This window comes from Malania oleifera, chromosome 3 (genome assembly GCF_029873635.1).
Source record: "Malania oleifera isolate guangnan ecotype guangnan chromosome 3, ASM2987363v1, whole genome shotgun sequence".
In the NCBI taxonomy this organism is placed as follows: Eukaryota; Viridiplantae; Streptophyta; class Magnoliopsida; order Santalales; family Ximeniaceae; genus Malania; species Malania oleifera.
Genome location: NC_080419.1, coordinates 74,892,610 through 74,908,487, shown reverse-complemented (window position 1 = coordinate 74,908,487; position 15,878 = coordinate 74,892,610). Strand labels below are relative to the sequence as shown.

The 15,878-nt window shown below is 35.4% G+C and overlaps 1 protein-coding gene across 2 annotated transcripts; it reads left to right on the top strand.

Moving 5' to 3' along the window:
* Window positions 1-255: 255 nt before the first annotated feature.
* Window positions 256-4,621, top strand: LOC131150599 (uncharacterized). Of its 2 annotated transcripts, none has more exons than XM_058101423.1 (8): window positions 256-352; window positions 816-1,019; window positions 1,695-1,755; window positions 1,877-1,913; window positions 2,641-2,718; window positions 2,815-2,887; window positions 3,046-3,085; window positions 4,416-4,621. In XM_058101423.1, the coding sequence occupies exons 1-8, from the start codon at window positions 314-316 to the stop codon at window positions 4,463-4,465; spliced, it is 582 nt and encodes a 193-aa protein (XP_057957406.1). In that variant the 5' UTR covers window positions 256-313; the 3' UTR covers window positions 4,466-4,621. The 2 variants fall into 2 exon arrangements, with proteins under 2 accessions (XP_057957406.1, XP_057957405.1); XM_058101422.1 differs by having other exon boundaries at window positions 263-352; window positions 813-1,019.
* The last annotated feature ends 11,257 nt before the right edge of the window (window positions 4,622-15,878 follow it).

The window sequence follows — 15,878 nt, the reverse complement described above, 5'->3', positions numbered from 1 at the left end:
TTTGCCACGCGTCACCACAAGAAATGCTACACGTTTAAATCTCGCAGTACCAAACTACGAGATTACGTAAGCATTAAACTTGGTGCTGTGAGATTACGTAACCATTAGATTGGGTAAATTTTTTCCAAACATAATATTATTTAATATTTTATTTTAAATTAATAATAAAACAAGAAAAAACTCTCTTTTTCTAACGAACTAGCATGCCAGTTAAAAATTTAGGAAATAAATAAATAAATAATGACATGAAAAGACCATAAATAGACTCTTTGTTCTGCTAGTTACTATCCCAGGGTTATCAACGGCAAGGCCCATGTTCCGATCGTTTCAAAACCCTCGACCACCCAAGAAGGTAATTCCCTATCTCCACACGAAGATTTCTTTTTGTTTCATTCAGTCATTCCTGCGTCTTCCCGGGCAGTTGAACGTGCAATTTTTTTCACCCCTGTTGCGTTGGCTTTCCGTCCGTTTGGCAGCTGAGAAAGTACATGAAAAAAAAGGAAAGGGGGAATTCGAATTTCATGTTTTGCGTTGGTAGGTTTTCAGATAAACAAAATATTCATCACAATCAATCTGAGAGCTTGCATTGTGGGGAAATGAGTGGAGTGAAGGGTTTTAATTTCTCCGACTTCAAATGATAAGACCTCCTAATATTTTTCAATTGCTTTAGTACCGTTCCCTATATTTTCTCCGCAATCAAACATATCCATTTCTGACCTTATTCAAAAGAATTCAAGTGGATTGTTTGATACTTCCGGTTTCTCTCTATCTCTTCTGTTACACACTCACATAATTGACTTCCGTATTGACAGCAGCAGAAACGTGAAAGAGAATGGTTAGCAGTGAGCTTCAGGCCCGAAAACTTCATTCCAGGTCTCGTCATTGGTTTCATTTTTGGATTGCTGTTGGATTTATCCAAGCCCATCAGAAATCAGAAGAAGCCCACCAATTCCATAGCGGAAAAGCGCCAACAAAATCAGACTCTGGTCTCAACTAATAATGATGAACAACTTAAAATGGTCTGCTGCTGTCAGTTCTTTGCTTCTCATATTTCATGATTTCTTATGTTCTTTTAATCGATTATCCTGTGAATGTTCAAGCAATGTTAGATATACTGCTATGATGAGTCTGTTTATGATAGAGTTGTTTGCTGGATAACGGATTTGTTGAAGTCTTGGTGGTGAAATTATTTGAAGTTCAATGGTTATTAGAATATTAGCTCTCTGAAACAATGATGATCATCATGAACAAATCCCTATTTCAAAATATAAATTATTAACAAACAGCAAGAATAAAGTATGTTATCCTTTGCTTCTTCTAATTGAAAAAGTTTAGGTCCTTAGATTTTTTTCCTTGTAGTTATTTGATTCATAAAGGTTTCTGGTTTTGTTGATTTCTTGTTGGAATCATCAAAGTGGACAAATTCTGAGTTCTCATTTGCACTGCACCACTCGGGGTGTTTATTCTCTCATGATAGGACTGCTGTTCTGTATGTGACCTTTTGTATGAACCTTCTCTCACAGGACTGTCTCTTAATTAGAGCTTTCTTTATCTTCTGATATGATCTCACAAGCATGGTTGGAGGAAAGAAGAAAAAAGAGACGCTAGTTTCTGTTTAATTATATTGGTAATTGCTATTTTCTGTGATTGTTAAAAAATGTATGAGTTCCAAGTTGGGGAAATGCCACTGGCAGGTTTTGGTAGTTAGGCAAGACTTGAAAATGGCAGCTGGAAAGATTGCATCTCAATGTGCCCGTAAGATATCTATGCTTCAATTAACAGTAGTTTTTCCTTCCATTCAATATATCTCTGAATCCAGTGTCATTGGTTTGTTTTTATTTTATTTGACTTTTTTTTTTTTTTGACGTCTCTCCAGATGCTGCCACTGGTATGTATGCAGAACTCATGCTAAGGTATATAATTGCTAACCATGAACGAGTTTCACTATTCAAGTGCTGAAACTTATGCTTATTATGATTGTTAAAATTCCCCCTTCTCTTCCTTTCTGGTTGATCAAGAGTAGCTTTGTTGCAAATAGCACAAACAGATGCCCACATGGGTAATGTTGTACATGATTGCTTGCAGAGGAACTTAAAAACTATGTTTGTGGGATAGATTTAATCATGCAGAAATTCTTTGGGCTTCAGAGTTTTCAATTTTTCGTCACTGAGGCAGGTTTATCCATATTGTACCTTTATGCTTCCAGAAATTGATTCCTTGCAAACGAACGCCACTTTTATCTTCTGTTGGAAATATTAAGATTACTTGTGTATTGTTTAAGGAGTCGGTTTCCTGGTGCTAGACTAGTGCAATTACAAAGATTTAAGTCGTGAGAATAGCTGCTTTACACTAACTTGGAAAATATTTAGTGAAATTAAAGGCTTTATACTTGGTCATATGTGAGAAAAAATGAGTTCCTTTTCCTCTTGCTCCCATGTGTTGCTTAAAAGCCTTTAAAGCATTCTTTTCAACTGTCCTTTTTTCAACACTCAAGAGAAAACCCATCTATTGAGATGTTTTGCTTGTTATAATGATGTATAAAGGAACTGCCCAGATGTCCTATATACTAATGAGTGATTTAATTCTACTATTTCCAAATTGCACATTTGGTGACAGAATAGAAGTTTGTTCTTGTTGCAGTCAGCGGTCCCTTTTGAGACAGTGGGAGCAATGTGGACAGCCCAAAATAGTTGTCACATGCAAGAATCAACAGGAAATGTAAGCAGGTGATTTCAGTTCAAAGAATGTACTTTTTATTTATATATGTATCGCGCATCATTTTATTTGGTATGGCTTTTTTTATTACTGTGCTAGGAATAAGCTTAAGGAAGCAGCTGAGAGCATTGGCCTGCCAACTTTTGTTGTTTCTGATGCAGGACGCACACAGGTACTTTTTTCGTATTGCATGATCATAGAAGTTACTAAGAGTGATTGAAGAGAATGCACTCATGACTTGATTGAACAGTATGCTCAATAATTAACATTTTGGACATCATCCTTGAGAAAAGGGGAAATAGCTGATTTTGGGCCCCTTTTTCAATACAGGTTCTGGCTGGGTCAAAAACAGTTCTTGCCGTTGGACCTGGTATGTTGGCTTTTAGTTGCATGTCTTTGAAGGAATGTTCCTCCCTCTCCTTTTGAACTTCATTATCACCTTTCGTTGCTGCTCAAATTAATTTTTTGAAAGTCTCTAGTGTTCTTCAACATAAAGTAGATGAATTAAACACAGTGTGATTGAACTGAGTGAGTTGTTGTATTGAACGGAGTGCTTGTTCAGTGGCCAGCTATCATTAGTTCATCTATCTTCTGTCTATAGCATACGGTTTTATTTTATTTATGAAAAATCATAATAAATTCAACTGTTAACATATGTGTTTGTAGGATATATAGTAGAGATGGAGACATCAATTTAACTTATTACAAAGATATGCACAGCCTTTTCAAATTGGAACATCTCAATATCTATGAAACATTAAACATTATGGTAGAGATATCACACTCCTAGATTGTGTAGGCTACCGTCAGTGCATATCAATACAATCTAGGTTGTGGTTTTCTCTAGTATTTCAAGGTAGTCTTTAATTTAATTTTATTATGTTTTGCACTGTCATGTTTTCTTTGATCAGTTAGATGTGGTTATGCTTACCTAATATCCATGATTTTGATGAGATTTTTCTGTGTTGGCTTAAATTTCTTTGCCCTGTTACTTTAATTGCTTTTACTTGCAGACACCTCAGTTGTCTTTAGACTTCCATCACAATTATTTTCATCCACTTTCTCAAGAATATCATTTTTCTTGACTTCTACACCCAATGGGGATTTAAATGACTTCAGCTGGATGTCCAAAGCTTTTGTTTAAATCATTTTTGTTTTTGAGAGTGCATTAGGTGTGTCTTGGCCTGGTAGCATCTGAAGTTGCATCTATTCCCTGCAGCAAAACCATTATAATAACTGGAACTATAACAACAGTAATAAACTGGAACATATTGTATGTTATGAAGCTATTATAGTATAAAAGAAGGGACTGGTACCAAGCCAAAAGAATGGAAAGCAAGGGACTAATTTCCAATGTCTGCTGCAACAAACACCTTCATTTTTCTTTTTGGGTGTCTAGAGTAGAGATTAATTAGTATTTCAGTATATAGAAATCCACATTTTGACATCTACATCAAGCACTTGTGTATTTACTCAAATTTTGACGTTGCAGATGCTACTAGCTTGGTTAAGTTATGGTTCCCTATTTCTCCTCTTGCTCATCAATAAAACAGCATAGCAACTCAAAATTATATATTGTTTAAGCCTTGGAAACTATGGCCCATTTGATAAACCTTCATGGCTGTAGATATAGCCATGAACTGATTGATTCTTGTGCTGTACTCCTGATCCAGAACTTGTTAAATCCTATTTTTGAGCAGGTAGAAAGGCATCAGTGGATTCAGTAACAGGGAAACTCCGCCTGCTTTGATGCTCTTGATGAGAATCGAGGCCAACACCATGTGAACATGTCATGTTTTGCAACTTTTCTTTCTGTGATTTCTCAGTTTGTCGTTTTCTTTTCTTGTTGGTGCCTCGTGGATGTAGTCAACATGCTTACACTTGGAACATATTTAACTTCATTCCATGGGCGACTTGTAATGGGCCTCGCCATTTGGTGTTACTATAAAAAATTATAAAAACAAAAATCAAAAATCAAAAATCAAAAATCAAAAACAGAAATTAAATATTAGATTTCAACAACTTATTTGGTTAATGCATATAAAATTAAAACAATTTTAAAAAAATTAATTAAAAATACTCATTTTCTTCTTTAAATCAAATCATATTATAAAAATATAATTAAAATGATAAAGTTGCACAATAATACACATTAAAAAATACTATAACAAAAATAAAAATTATTATAATTAATTCTACTTAATTGTTATGCTACCAAAATCTACTTTTCAATAAAAAATTTATTGGATATGACAATTGAAAAATAGTAAAAATATTTTGTAATTGACTTTATTATTATCTTTTAAAAGTTATGTATATTTTTATTTAAATTTATATTATCATTGTATTTTTGTTTTCATTTTAAAGTGCATAAAATGAATGATTTAATCCAAAAAAATTAAAATTTATAGCAAGAGATTGACAAAACAACTTAAAATCATAAAATTTGGTTTTTAGTGTTTTTTGCAAACAATTGAAATTCAACAATAGAAATAGAAAATTAACAATGTAATCAAACATGTTTCTATAATTTATTTTTTCACTAAGCAAAAAAATAGAACTAGAAAATAATAACGATACCAAATAAGCCCTAAAGTTTCTTGTTTTAAACTAGAATTTAAATCTCTAAATGTCAATTTACTAAATTTATCTATCTTTGAAAATTATATTTAAATTATAAATACATGAAAGGTCTTCTTTTGAAATAATAATAAGAAAAAAAAAAAAGAAAATTGAAAATTTCCCAAGAATTACTATTTTGGATATTTTATGCCCCAAAATGAGGTGGTTGTTTAGTGGAAATATTTTTGTTTGGTCCATTGATAAGAATATTTAGGAATATAAAATTATTGTCTTTAATATAATACAAATATATATATATATATATATATATATATTCCTGTTTCAATAAGATAATCAAAAAATTTTAAATCAACAACAACAATAATATGTTCATTGTACATAATAATAAAAATAATAATAATATATTATTATCAACATTATGAATATTATTATTGATGGTGCTATGTTGATTAATAGTAGGACTCCGTCCGAAATGGGGGTGTAACACCCCCCCCCCCCGGCGGCCCCAAAACTGAAATATAGGTTATGATATAATAACAATAATAATCATAATAATAATGTCATCACACGACATCTCTAATACTATATTATAACATTTCCATTTTTTTTCATTATAATTATAAAACATATATAATCATAACATTTCGAATATTACATCTATATCCATTCACTGCCTGCGGATGTAAAAGTAGACCTTTCTAAAAAAACTATACATGCCAGAGTATTATTTCACACCCATTTTTATATCATTTTCTCAGACAGAACAATAACCTAAAATTATCAAAAACCTTTATATACGTTGATCCATATCAATACTTACCTTATCTGTAATGTCCACACCCCAACCTTGGATTTGGATCATTTTCTCTAATTGTCCATCAGTCTGTGAGTGAAATGCTATACTGAAAGTCAGCTGAGATCCCAAAATTCCCTGCAAACTCTTTCAAAATGGGGAGGTAAACCGTGAGTCTCAATCTGAAACTATGGATACTGGTACGCCATAAAGTCTAACTATCTGTTGCACATAGAGGTTTGCTAGCCTATTCATGGAGTAACTGACTTTGATTAAAATGAAATGTACAGTTTTCGTTAAACGGTCAATAGTTACCCAGATGACATTTTGTCCATGTAATGCTGACGGTAATCCTGTTATGAAATCCATGGAGATGTGCTTCCACTTCCACTTAGGAATGTGGAGTGATTGCAATGACCTTGTTGGTCTCTAATGTTCAACTTTCACTTGCTGACACATAAGATACTGTTTCACGAATCGGGCAATCTCTTTTTTTATATTAATCCACTAGAAAGATTCTTGCAAATTCTGATACATTTTAGTACTTCCTGAATGCACTGTATAGAGAGAGCGATGAGTTTCTTTCAAAATTGTTCTTTTGATCTCTGTATCATCCGACACACATAATCGGGCATGAAACCTTAAAACTCCATCATCTGTTATATTAAAATCTGCCCCCAGTCCACTCCGTACTTTATCCATAATTTTTACCAACTCTGCATCATTCTTTTGTGCGACCTTAATTTGTTCTAGTAAGGTCGGTTGGATCACCAAATTAGCAATGAAAGCTTGATGATTCTTTTCCACTATTTCCACACTAAATCGTTCCAAATCCACCTAATTTGATGTTGAACTACCATTGCTGAAACTGCCACATTCCCCGACTTTCGACTATCAGCTACCACATTTGCTTTCTTTGGGTGGTAGTTAATGGTACAATCATAATCTTTTATCAGTTATAGTCATCTTCTCTGTCTCATATTCAACTCCTTTTGTGTGAATAAGTACTTAAGACTTTTATGATCTGTATAAATCTCACACCTCTCACCATGCAAGTAGTGTCTCCAAATTTTAAGTGCAAAAATCACTACTGCTAATTTCAAATCATGCGTCAAGTAATTCTTCTCGTACTCATTGAGCTGCTAAGAAGTGTATACAATAACCTTTTCTCATTGCATCAGTACGCACCCAAGCTCTTTCCTAGACGCATCACTGTAAATCACAAAACCTCCTTCTCCTGAATGAATTATCAGTACCAGCGCAGTGATGAGTCATTGATTTAACTCATGGAAGTTCTATTCACATTCATATATCCACTCATATTTTACATTCTTTCTTGTCAATTTTGTTGGTGGACCTAATAATTTAGAAAAGCCTTCCACAAATCGGCGGTAATATCCTGCTAAACCTAAAAAACTCCTGACCTCGTGAACATTTTTCAGTCTCGCAAAGTTTTCCACTACCTCTATCTTACTTGGGTCCACAGAAATACCGCCCCTGTATACATCATGCTCAATGAATGCAACTTTTTTTAGTTAGAATTCACATTTTTTAAATTTAGTATACAACCTCCGATCCCTCAACACCTGAAGTACCATCCTCAATGGATTTTCATGCTCCTTGAGACTCCTTGAATAAACCAGAATGTCATCAATGAATACCACCACAAACCGATTCAGATATTTATGAAACACCTTATTTATAAGATCCATAAATGCAACAGAAGCATTGGTCAGTCCAAATGGTATCACCAATAATTCATAATGGTCATACCTAGTTCGGAATGCAGTCTTTGGAACATCCTCTACCTTAACCTTTACCTAATGGTACCCGGATCATAGATCAATCTTAGAGAAAACTCGTGCTCCCTAAAACTGATCAAGCAAATCATCTATACGGGGAAGTCAATACTTGTTCTTAACGATCACTTTGTTTATTTCCAGGTAATTGATACACATGCTCATCGACCCTTCTTTCTTTTTCACGAAAAGCATTGGTGCTTCCTAGGATGACGCGCTAGGTCTAATGAATCTCTTGTCTAGTAATTCATGCAACTGTTCTTTTAATTCCTTTAATTCAACAAGAGTCATTCTCTAGGGAGTCTTGGAGATTGATGTCATTCATGGAAGTAAATCAATGGCAAATTCAACTTCACAGTCATGAGGCAACTTAGGTAAGTCCTCTGAAAATAAATCAGGGAAATCTCTCACTGTTGGAATATCCTCGAACTTTACTTCTCCTTCTGGTGCTTCTTTCACACAAATTAAGTATCCTAGACAACCATCCAGGAGTAGCCTTTTTGCCTACATGGCTGATAGTATTTGCGGCGAGGCGCACACACATGACCCAACAAATCTGTACTCCTGCTTCCCCGGAGGTCTGAACACCACTTCCTTCTTATAACAGTCAATACTAGCATAATAGGAGGCTAACCAGTCTATCCCTAGAATCACGTCAAATCCATGCATATAAAAAACCACTAGATTAGCAGGTAGCATCCTCCCCTGAACACTAATTGGATAGTCCTTGAGAACCCTTCTACACACCACCACTGTCCTTGTTAGTGTGACCACCGATAAGTCTGTATCTAACAGCTAAGCTTCTATCCCACATAATTTGATATACTCCCGAGATATAAATGAGTGTATTGCCCCTGAATCAAATAATACAACAACTTTATTTGACAAAAATAAAACATTACCTGTCACCACGTCACTTGCATTTTCTGCTCCTCTTAGTGTAAGAGAATATACCCGCGCTGGGGCGGTGTTCCTCTGATGGCCGCCTCGGTATACCTGACTGTCTCCCCAGAATTGACTAATAAGGGGTGCATTGATCGTCTGCGCATGACAATCTCGTGCAATGTGTCCGGGTTGACCGCACTGAAAACTGACGTTTGCCCCAGCTCGACATTCCCTCGAATGTTTCCTCCTACACCTAGGACAAGGAGGGCGCAACGGATTACTCTGCCCCGCTCGATTCCCCATTTCAAATCTCTAACCCACATTATTTCTATTTCTTCTGCATGTACTCTGACTCGTGCCGGCTTGAAAACCAAAAGGCACAGTCCTCTTCCTCTGATTAGACATCCTCACACTCCTCTGCAAACTAGTTTCCAATATCATGACTTTATCTACCAATTTTGAGAAATTTTGTACTTGAAAAGCCACTACCTACTTGTAGATTTCCTATCTCAAGCCTTTCTCAAACTTTCTCACCTTCCTCACCTAATCTGGAACCATATACGGGCCAAAGCGGGACAGGTTAACAAACCTGGCCACATACTACTGCGGTCAAATGCCCCTCAATCAAATTCATAAACTCCTCCACCTTAGTATCCCTGGTGGCAATGGGGAAGTATCTATCAAAGAAAATCTCCTTAAAATGGTTCCAAGTCATAGTCGTGGGTTATGGTCTCTGCTCCTCAAGCAACTTTACTAATCTCGACCATCGATTGGCCTCCCTAACCAATTTAAAGGTAGCATATTGAACTTTTTGTTCCTTTATGTAGCGCAGGACTACCAGCAGCTCCTCCATCTCCTGAACCCAGTTCTCTGCCTAAATCGGATCAGTTCCTCCTGCAAAAGTTAGGGGATTCATGTGGGTAAATTGCTTAATGGTGCATCCCTAATTTGCAGGTGGGTAATTTTGCCCCCTAGAATCCCATCTAATCTTCGCCATAACCTAACGGGTTAAACCTCACAGCACAGTAGATGTGTCAATGTTATCCTCACTGGGAGCCTCCAAACTGCTACTTCCCTTGGCATCCACATTCTTATCTCTGAAGCTCATCCTAAAAAGGACAGGGGAACTAATTTTAGAATCCCAAAGTCGTAACACGATTAACTAAGAACTATGAAATACACTATATTTTTATACTAAAACACTTAAACTTTCCTTTATGGACTTTACTTGCACAAATAATCAATGTAACCTCCAAATTCCCAATTTTAGGTTCAACTTTACCGCTTAGGAACAGAACCGTTGATGGTATGCCATGATTTTCTTGAAACTGTCGCCTTAGGAAAATCACAGAAGACCGTCACGAAATTTCTACCTCTAGCCTGCGAGACAAAAACCCAAAATTTCACTTTACTAGAATATTCCACTTCGCTTTGTATCCTTTACCCAATCCACCATACAACACATAGCCTATCCTATTTCTACTCCCATCACCACTCATTCCTATACTCTAGTAGTATTATCCACTAAAGTATGCAAAACCTAACAACCTAGGATCTGATACCACAATTGTAACGCCCCCCCAAACTGGAATATAGGCTCTAATATAATAACGATAATAATCATAATAATAATGTCATCACACGACATCTCTGATATCATATTGTCACGTCCCTATTTTTTTTCATTATAATTATAAAACATATATATTCATAACATTTCGAATATTACATCTATATCCATCCACTGCATGCAGAAGCAAAAATGGACCTTTCTAAAAAACTATGCATACCAAAGTACTATCTCACAATCATTTGTATATCATTTTCCCAAACATAACTATAACCCAAATTTACCAAAAACCTTTATATACGCTGATCCATATCAGCACTTACCCTATCTGTAATGTCTACACGTAGACCTTGGGCTTCTAGGCTGACTTTCCTAGTGATCCTAAAAAGTAAAATTATTTATTGGGGTGAGACACCTCTAATGGCCCAGAAATTAAAACTACTAAAATAATTAGGAAGTATAATAAATGAAATGGATTAATAGATAATAAGGAAAAAGGAAAGATTTTAGAGGAAGGAATAGCAGGCCTCATCGATGAATATTCTGTCTTCGTCGATGAGTGTCCTTCTAGAGATCGTGGACGAACTCCAGTCCCTCATCGATGAAGAAACTCCGAGAGAGTAATTGCGATCTCTGAATTTCGTTGACAAATATATCTTCTCGTTGACGAAGTCTCTTCAGTAGTTCATCGATGAACCCTGCCTTCTCGTCGACGAATCTACGTGGCAACAACGTTTATAGAAGGATCCAAGGTTGCTTCCACGCGAAGAATTCGGGAAATTTCCGTTTCTCTCTCTAGAAAGTCATCTTCTCTCTCTTCTCTTTTCAAATTTGGCCTGAATTCAGCCTGAATTGCTAAATGAAAGTCGTTACTGTGTTCTAGGGAAGATTCTCTACACATCTAGCGGATCAGTTTTTTTAAACTAGGCTTTTTAGGAAATGCTCCAAAGTTAAGGTAAGGGTCTGGATTTTCAGTTTTGGATATTTATAAGTTTATTTAAGGTTATTAAGTTGAGAAAATATAGAAATAGTAGGTTATTTGGGGCTTATCTCATCAAACTAGGGTTTTGATTCAGGGTTCAAGTGAACGCCGCAGGTATCCGAGTATCAGTTTGGGGATCCTGTCGGTGTAGTTTAGAAGTCAAGTAAGGGGAAATTATATATTAAATTAGGTTTTATGAAATAAAAAATAATGAATTATGTTATACTTATGTATATGTTTTGGTATAAGTTTTAAAATGCCAACCATGTAAATTATGTTTTCTGAGCTTATGACCACTTATTTAGCTATGTATATATGAAAATGGACTGATGAAAGTGAAATGTATTTTCTGAAAAATTTATGTAAGAAATGAAAATTATATTTTCAGTTTTTAAATGCTAAATGTGGGTTGGCTTATTTTACAAGGAATATGTATGAATTTTATTGCTAAATTGTGTGACATGAGTAAATGTAAGTTCTGTGCAAATGTACGTTATATGTATGAGATGCAGGTTAAGTAAGTAATGTATTGAGAATAAAACATGAAATGAACTATGATGCTTGTGTATGTTAATGCAACCATGTAAATGTATAACAGTTGAAAGTCGTGTTAGTAGATTCTAGCGCATTTCTATGTGGACTAACTGATCACAGTTAAAGAGCGACTATAGTACGAATGAATGAAATGAAAATGGAATGAAATAGCAATGAAATGACAATGGAATGAAATGTGAAATGTGAACCATGTAAATGGGAAAGAGTCACTTAAAGTGAAATGCAATGCAATGTTTTAAGCTATGAACATGAACAGATGTGAATGGTTGAATAATGACAAGAAGAATAATGTATTATGATATTGGAAGTATCTATGCTTGTAGAACATGTTACGATTGGGCGGAGGGTGTACTCTTTGCCTGAGGGTTTGCTGAGAAAGGCGAGTGCGCTAGTAACTTCATATGTGACAATAGCTGCATAACGTACTAAGACAAAGGGAATCTACTTGTATGAGCGGGTAGATTTTCCTATCCTTAGGGCTTTCGCTGGTAAACCTTTGTTTGAACTATGTGAGTACAAGATCAATCTAACACTAGAGGGCTTACTGAGTAAGGTGAGTGCCCTGATATGCTTCAGTAGTGACTTTCGGGTTGCTTAAGTATCAGAGCAGAGGGGTACTACTTGTATAGGCGGGTAATAACCCCTATCCTTAGGTAATCTCGTGGGTTAAATATTTTACATGTGTTTGGTTAGGCTTAGAGAATGGTTAGTGTTTATGATAACGTTTTGCAAATGTTATTAAAATGATATTTATAAACCTCATGTTAGTCACACGTTGTTTTAATATATTGTTTCTTCCCTTATTGAGATGTGTCTCACCCGAATATGACTATTTCTTTTTCAGGATATCCTCGAGGTCGGGCTTAGAGAGCTCAAGGGTTTATAGCATTTTTGAGAATTATAAAGAGAAATGGTATATTTTGATAATACTGTTGGGTTGTATAAAGTTTAAGTTTATGTTTTTTTGTTTTAAGTCTGCTAAGAAATGAATGATTGTGAATACTGGTTTTGTGGTTTGAGTTTTTTGAAGTATGTAGATTTATGAATACAAGTGGATGAATGGTTAATATAAATTATAGGTAGAAATAGTAAACTTTGGTATTATATTTATGGAGATTATGTTTATGTTTTTCGCTATGTATATATTGATTTATGGATTATCATGATTTTATCAAGTATAACGCACCGGACCTGGGTTTAAGGGTTCGGAGCATTAACCCAGGCCCGGTGCATTATATTTTAGTATCAAAGCCAAGTTATTTTGGGATTTTGAGAACTTAGGAATAATTTAATACCAAATTAGAGGAAATAGTTAGGATAAGGATACTAGATGAATAGGTTAGGTTTTGAGAAGAAGGTTTGGTGTAAGGAAGTATAAGATTTTGTTTTGTAACTTAGAGACGAAAATACATCAACGATTTCCTGTGATTTTTCTGAAGCAGTTGACGGCCTCAGAAAAGCCACGGTAAATCTTAGATGTTTTAGTTTCTGAATTGTGAGACTAGTCCTTATATGCAGATTTTGGATTTTTATTGGATTTAATTTAATTATTATGTTGTTTGGGGTTATAATATTGAATTCTTATCTCTATTCTGTCCTATTTTGAGGATGGATTTGGGAGATGAGAATGTAGAGGCTGAAGGAAGAGAGGATTCAGTGACTTCTAGTAAAGAAGAAATGAATACCTCTAAGGTGTTGCGGGGTATCGCTCGTCAGGTTAAGGCAGAGATGAAGAATGATCCAAAAGAACAAAACTGTCTACCTGTAGATTAGGGCTACAGCAATAAGGAATTTATGAGGATGAACCCTCCAACCTTTGTAGGAGGAACTGATCCAGTGGTTGCAGAGAATTGGTATTATGACTGTACTCGACTACACAGACGAACAGAGGGTCCATTATGCTACATTCAAGATGACTGGAGAGGCAAAACACTAGTGGCTTTCTGCAAAGCTGCTAGAGGACCAGAGGGGGGAAAAGATAGCTCTTACCTGGGAGAGATTTAAGGAGCTATTCTTTGACATATATTTTCTTTCATCTGTCAGAGAGGAAAAGATTGAGGAGTTCACTAATCTGACCCAAGAGGATATGACGATTGTGGAATATGCGGCTAAATTTGTGGAATTGTCGCGTTTCGCTCCATTTTTTATCCCAAACGAGGTAAGGAAAGTCAGGAAATTTGAGAAAGGCCTAAGGCGCAGAATCTACGAGCTGGTGGTCGGATTTCAGGTCTAGAGTTTTTTAGAACTAGTTGATAAGGCATCGGTGTTAGAGAAGAGTATACAAAGCAACACTGAGTCTTTAAAGCAGAAGAAGATACCTACACCATCTAGTTTTCATTTTGAGGCCAGTTAGGGATTAGGGAATAAAGGAAAAGAGGTAGTGAACTCTCTATGCCCGAAGTGTAATAAGAGGCATAGGGACGAATGCTGGTTTGACACTCCGAATTGTTACAAGTGCAGTAAGTCAGGGCATGTCAAGAAAGATTGTCGGGAGCCGTTGTCTATGGTATCTGTGAAGAACCAAGATCGAGGAAAATAGTAGGTACCATTAGGAAGAGGTGCTCCAACTCTAGTGTATACACTTCAAGCTGAGGAATATGCCATCAGAGAAGCAGGTATGAGATTATATTTTAGATAATGATGATTTAATTTAATGAAGAATGATTGAATGGTTTATATGATGATATGTATGCTGAGTTCTTATAGTTATAGTTAGCGAATGAATTCAAGTAATGTGAAAAGATGATTAGTTAGTAAAATTTTGAGGATGAAATTTCTTAAGGAAGGGAGAATGTAATAACCTGGAAATTAAAACTATTAAAATAATTATTAAGTATAATAAATGAAATGGATTAACGGATAATAAGGAAAAAGGAAAGATTTTAGAGGAAGGAACAGCAGGCCTCGTCGACAAATGTTCTGTCTTCATCGACGAGTGTCCTTCAGAGATCGTGGACGAACTCCAGTCCCTCGTCGACGAAGAAATCCTGAGAAATTAATTTTGAACTCTGAATTTCGTCAACGAATGTATCTTCTCATCGACGAAGTCTCTTCAGTAATTCGTCGACGAACTCTGCCTTCTCATTGACGAATCTACGTGGCAGCAGCATTTATAAAAGAATCCAAGGTTGCTTCCACGCGAAGAATTTGGGAAATTTTCATTTCTCTCTCTAGAAAGTTATTTTCTCTCTCTCATCTCTTCAAATTCGGCCCGGATTCAGCCCGAATCACTAAATGAAAGTCGCTACGGTGTTCTAGGGAAGATTCTTTACACATCTAGCAAATCAGTTTTTTTAAACTGAGCTTTTTGGGAAATGCTCCAAAGTTAAGGTAAGGGTCTAGATTTTCAATTTTGGATTTTTATAAGTTTATTTAAGGTTATTAAGTTGAGAAAATATAGAAATAGTAGGTTATTTGGGACTTATCTCATCAAACTAGGGTTTTGATTTTGGCTCCAAGTGAACGCTGCGGGTATATGTATATGTTTTGGTATAAGTTTTAAAATGTCAACCATGTAAATTAAGTTTTCTGAGCTTAGGACCGTTTATTTAGTCATGTATATGTGAAAATGGACTGATGAAAGTGAAAGGTATTTTCTGGAAAATTATATAAGAAATGGAAATTATATTTTCAGTATTTAAATGTTAAATGTGGGTTGACTTATTTTACAAGAAATATGTATGAATTTTATTGATAAATTGTGTGGCATGAGTAAATGTAAGTTTTGTGCAAATGTACGTTATATGTATGAGATGCAGGTTAAGTAAGTAATGCATTAAGAATAAAACATGAAATGAACTATGCTACTTGTATATGTTAATGCAACCGTGTAAATGTATGACAGCTGAAAGCCGTGTTAGCCGATTCTAGTGCATTTCTATGTAAACTAACTGATGACAGCTAAAAGGAGTTGTGATAGTAGATTCTAGTTCATTTCTATGTGGACTAACTGATGACGGCTAAAGAGCGACTGTGGTATGAATGAATGAAATGGCA

Excerpts from the sequence above, each read along its gene's own strand:
- LOC131150599 (XM_058101422.1), top strand. The coding sequence starts at position 314 with ATGTTCCGATCGTTTCAAAACCCTCGACCACCCAAGAAG. Across the intron at positions 353-812 it reads ACCCTCGACCACCCAAGAAG|CAGCAGAAACGTGAAAGAGA; the intron begins GTAATTCCCTAT and ends CCGTATTGACAG. Across the intron at positions 1,756-1,876 it reads GATTGCATCTCAATGTGCCC|ATGCTGCCACTGGTATGTAT; the intron begins GTAAGATATCTA and ends ACGTCTCTCCAG.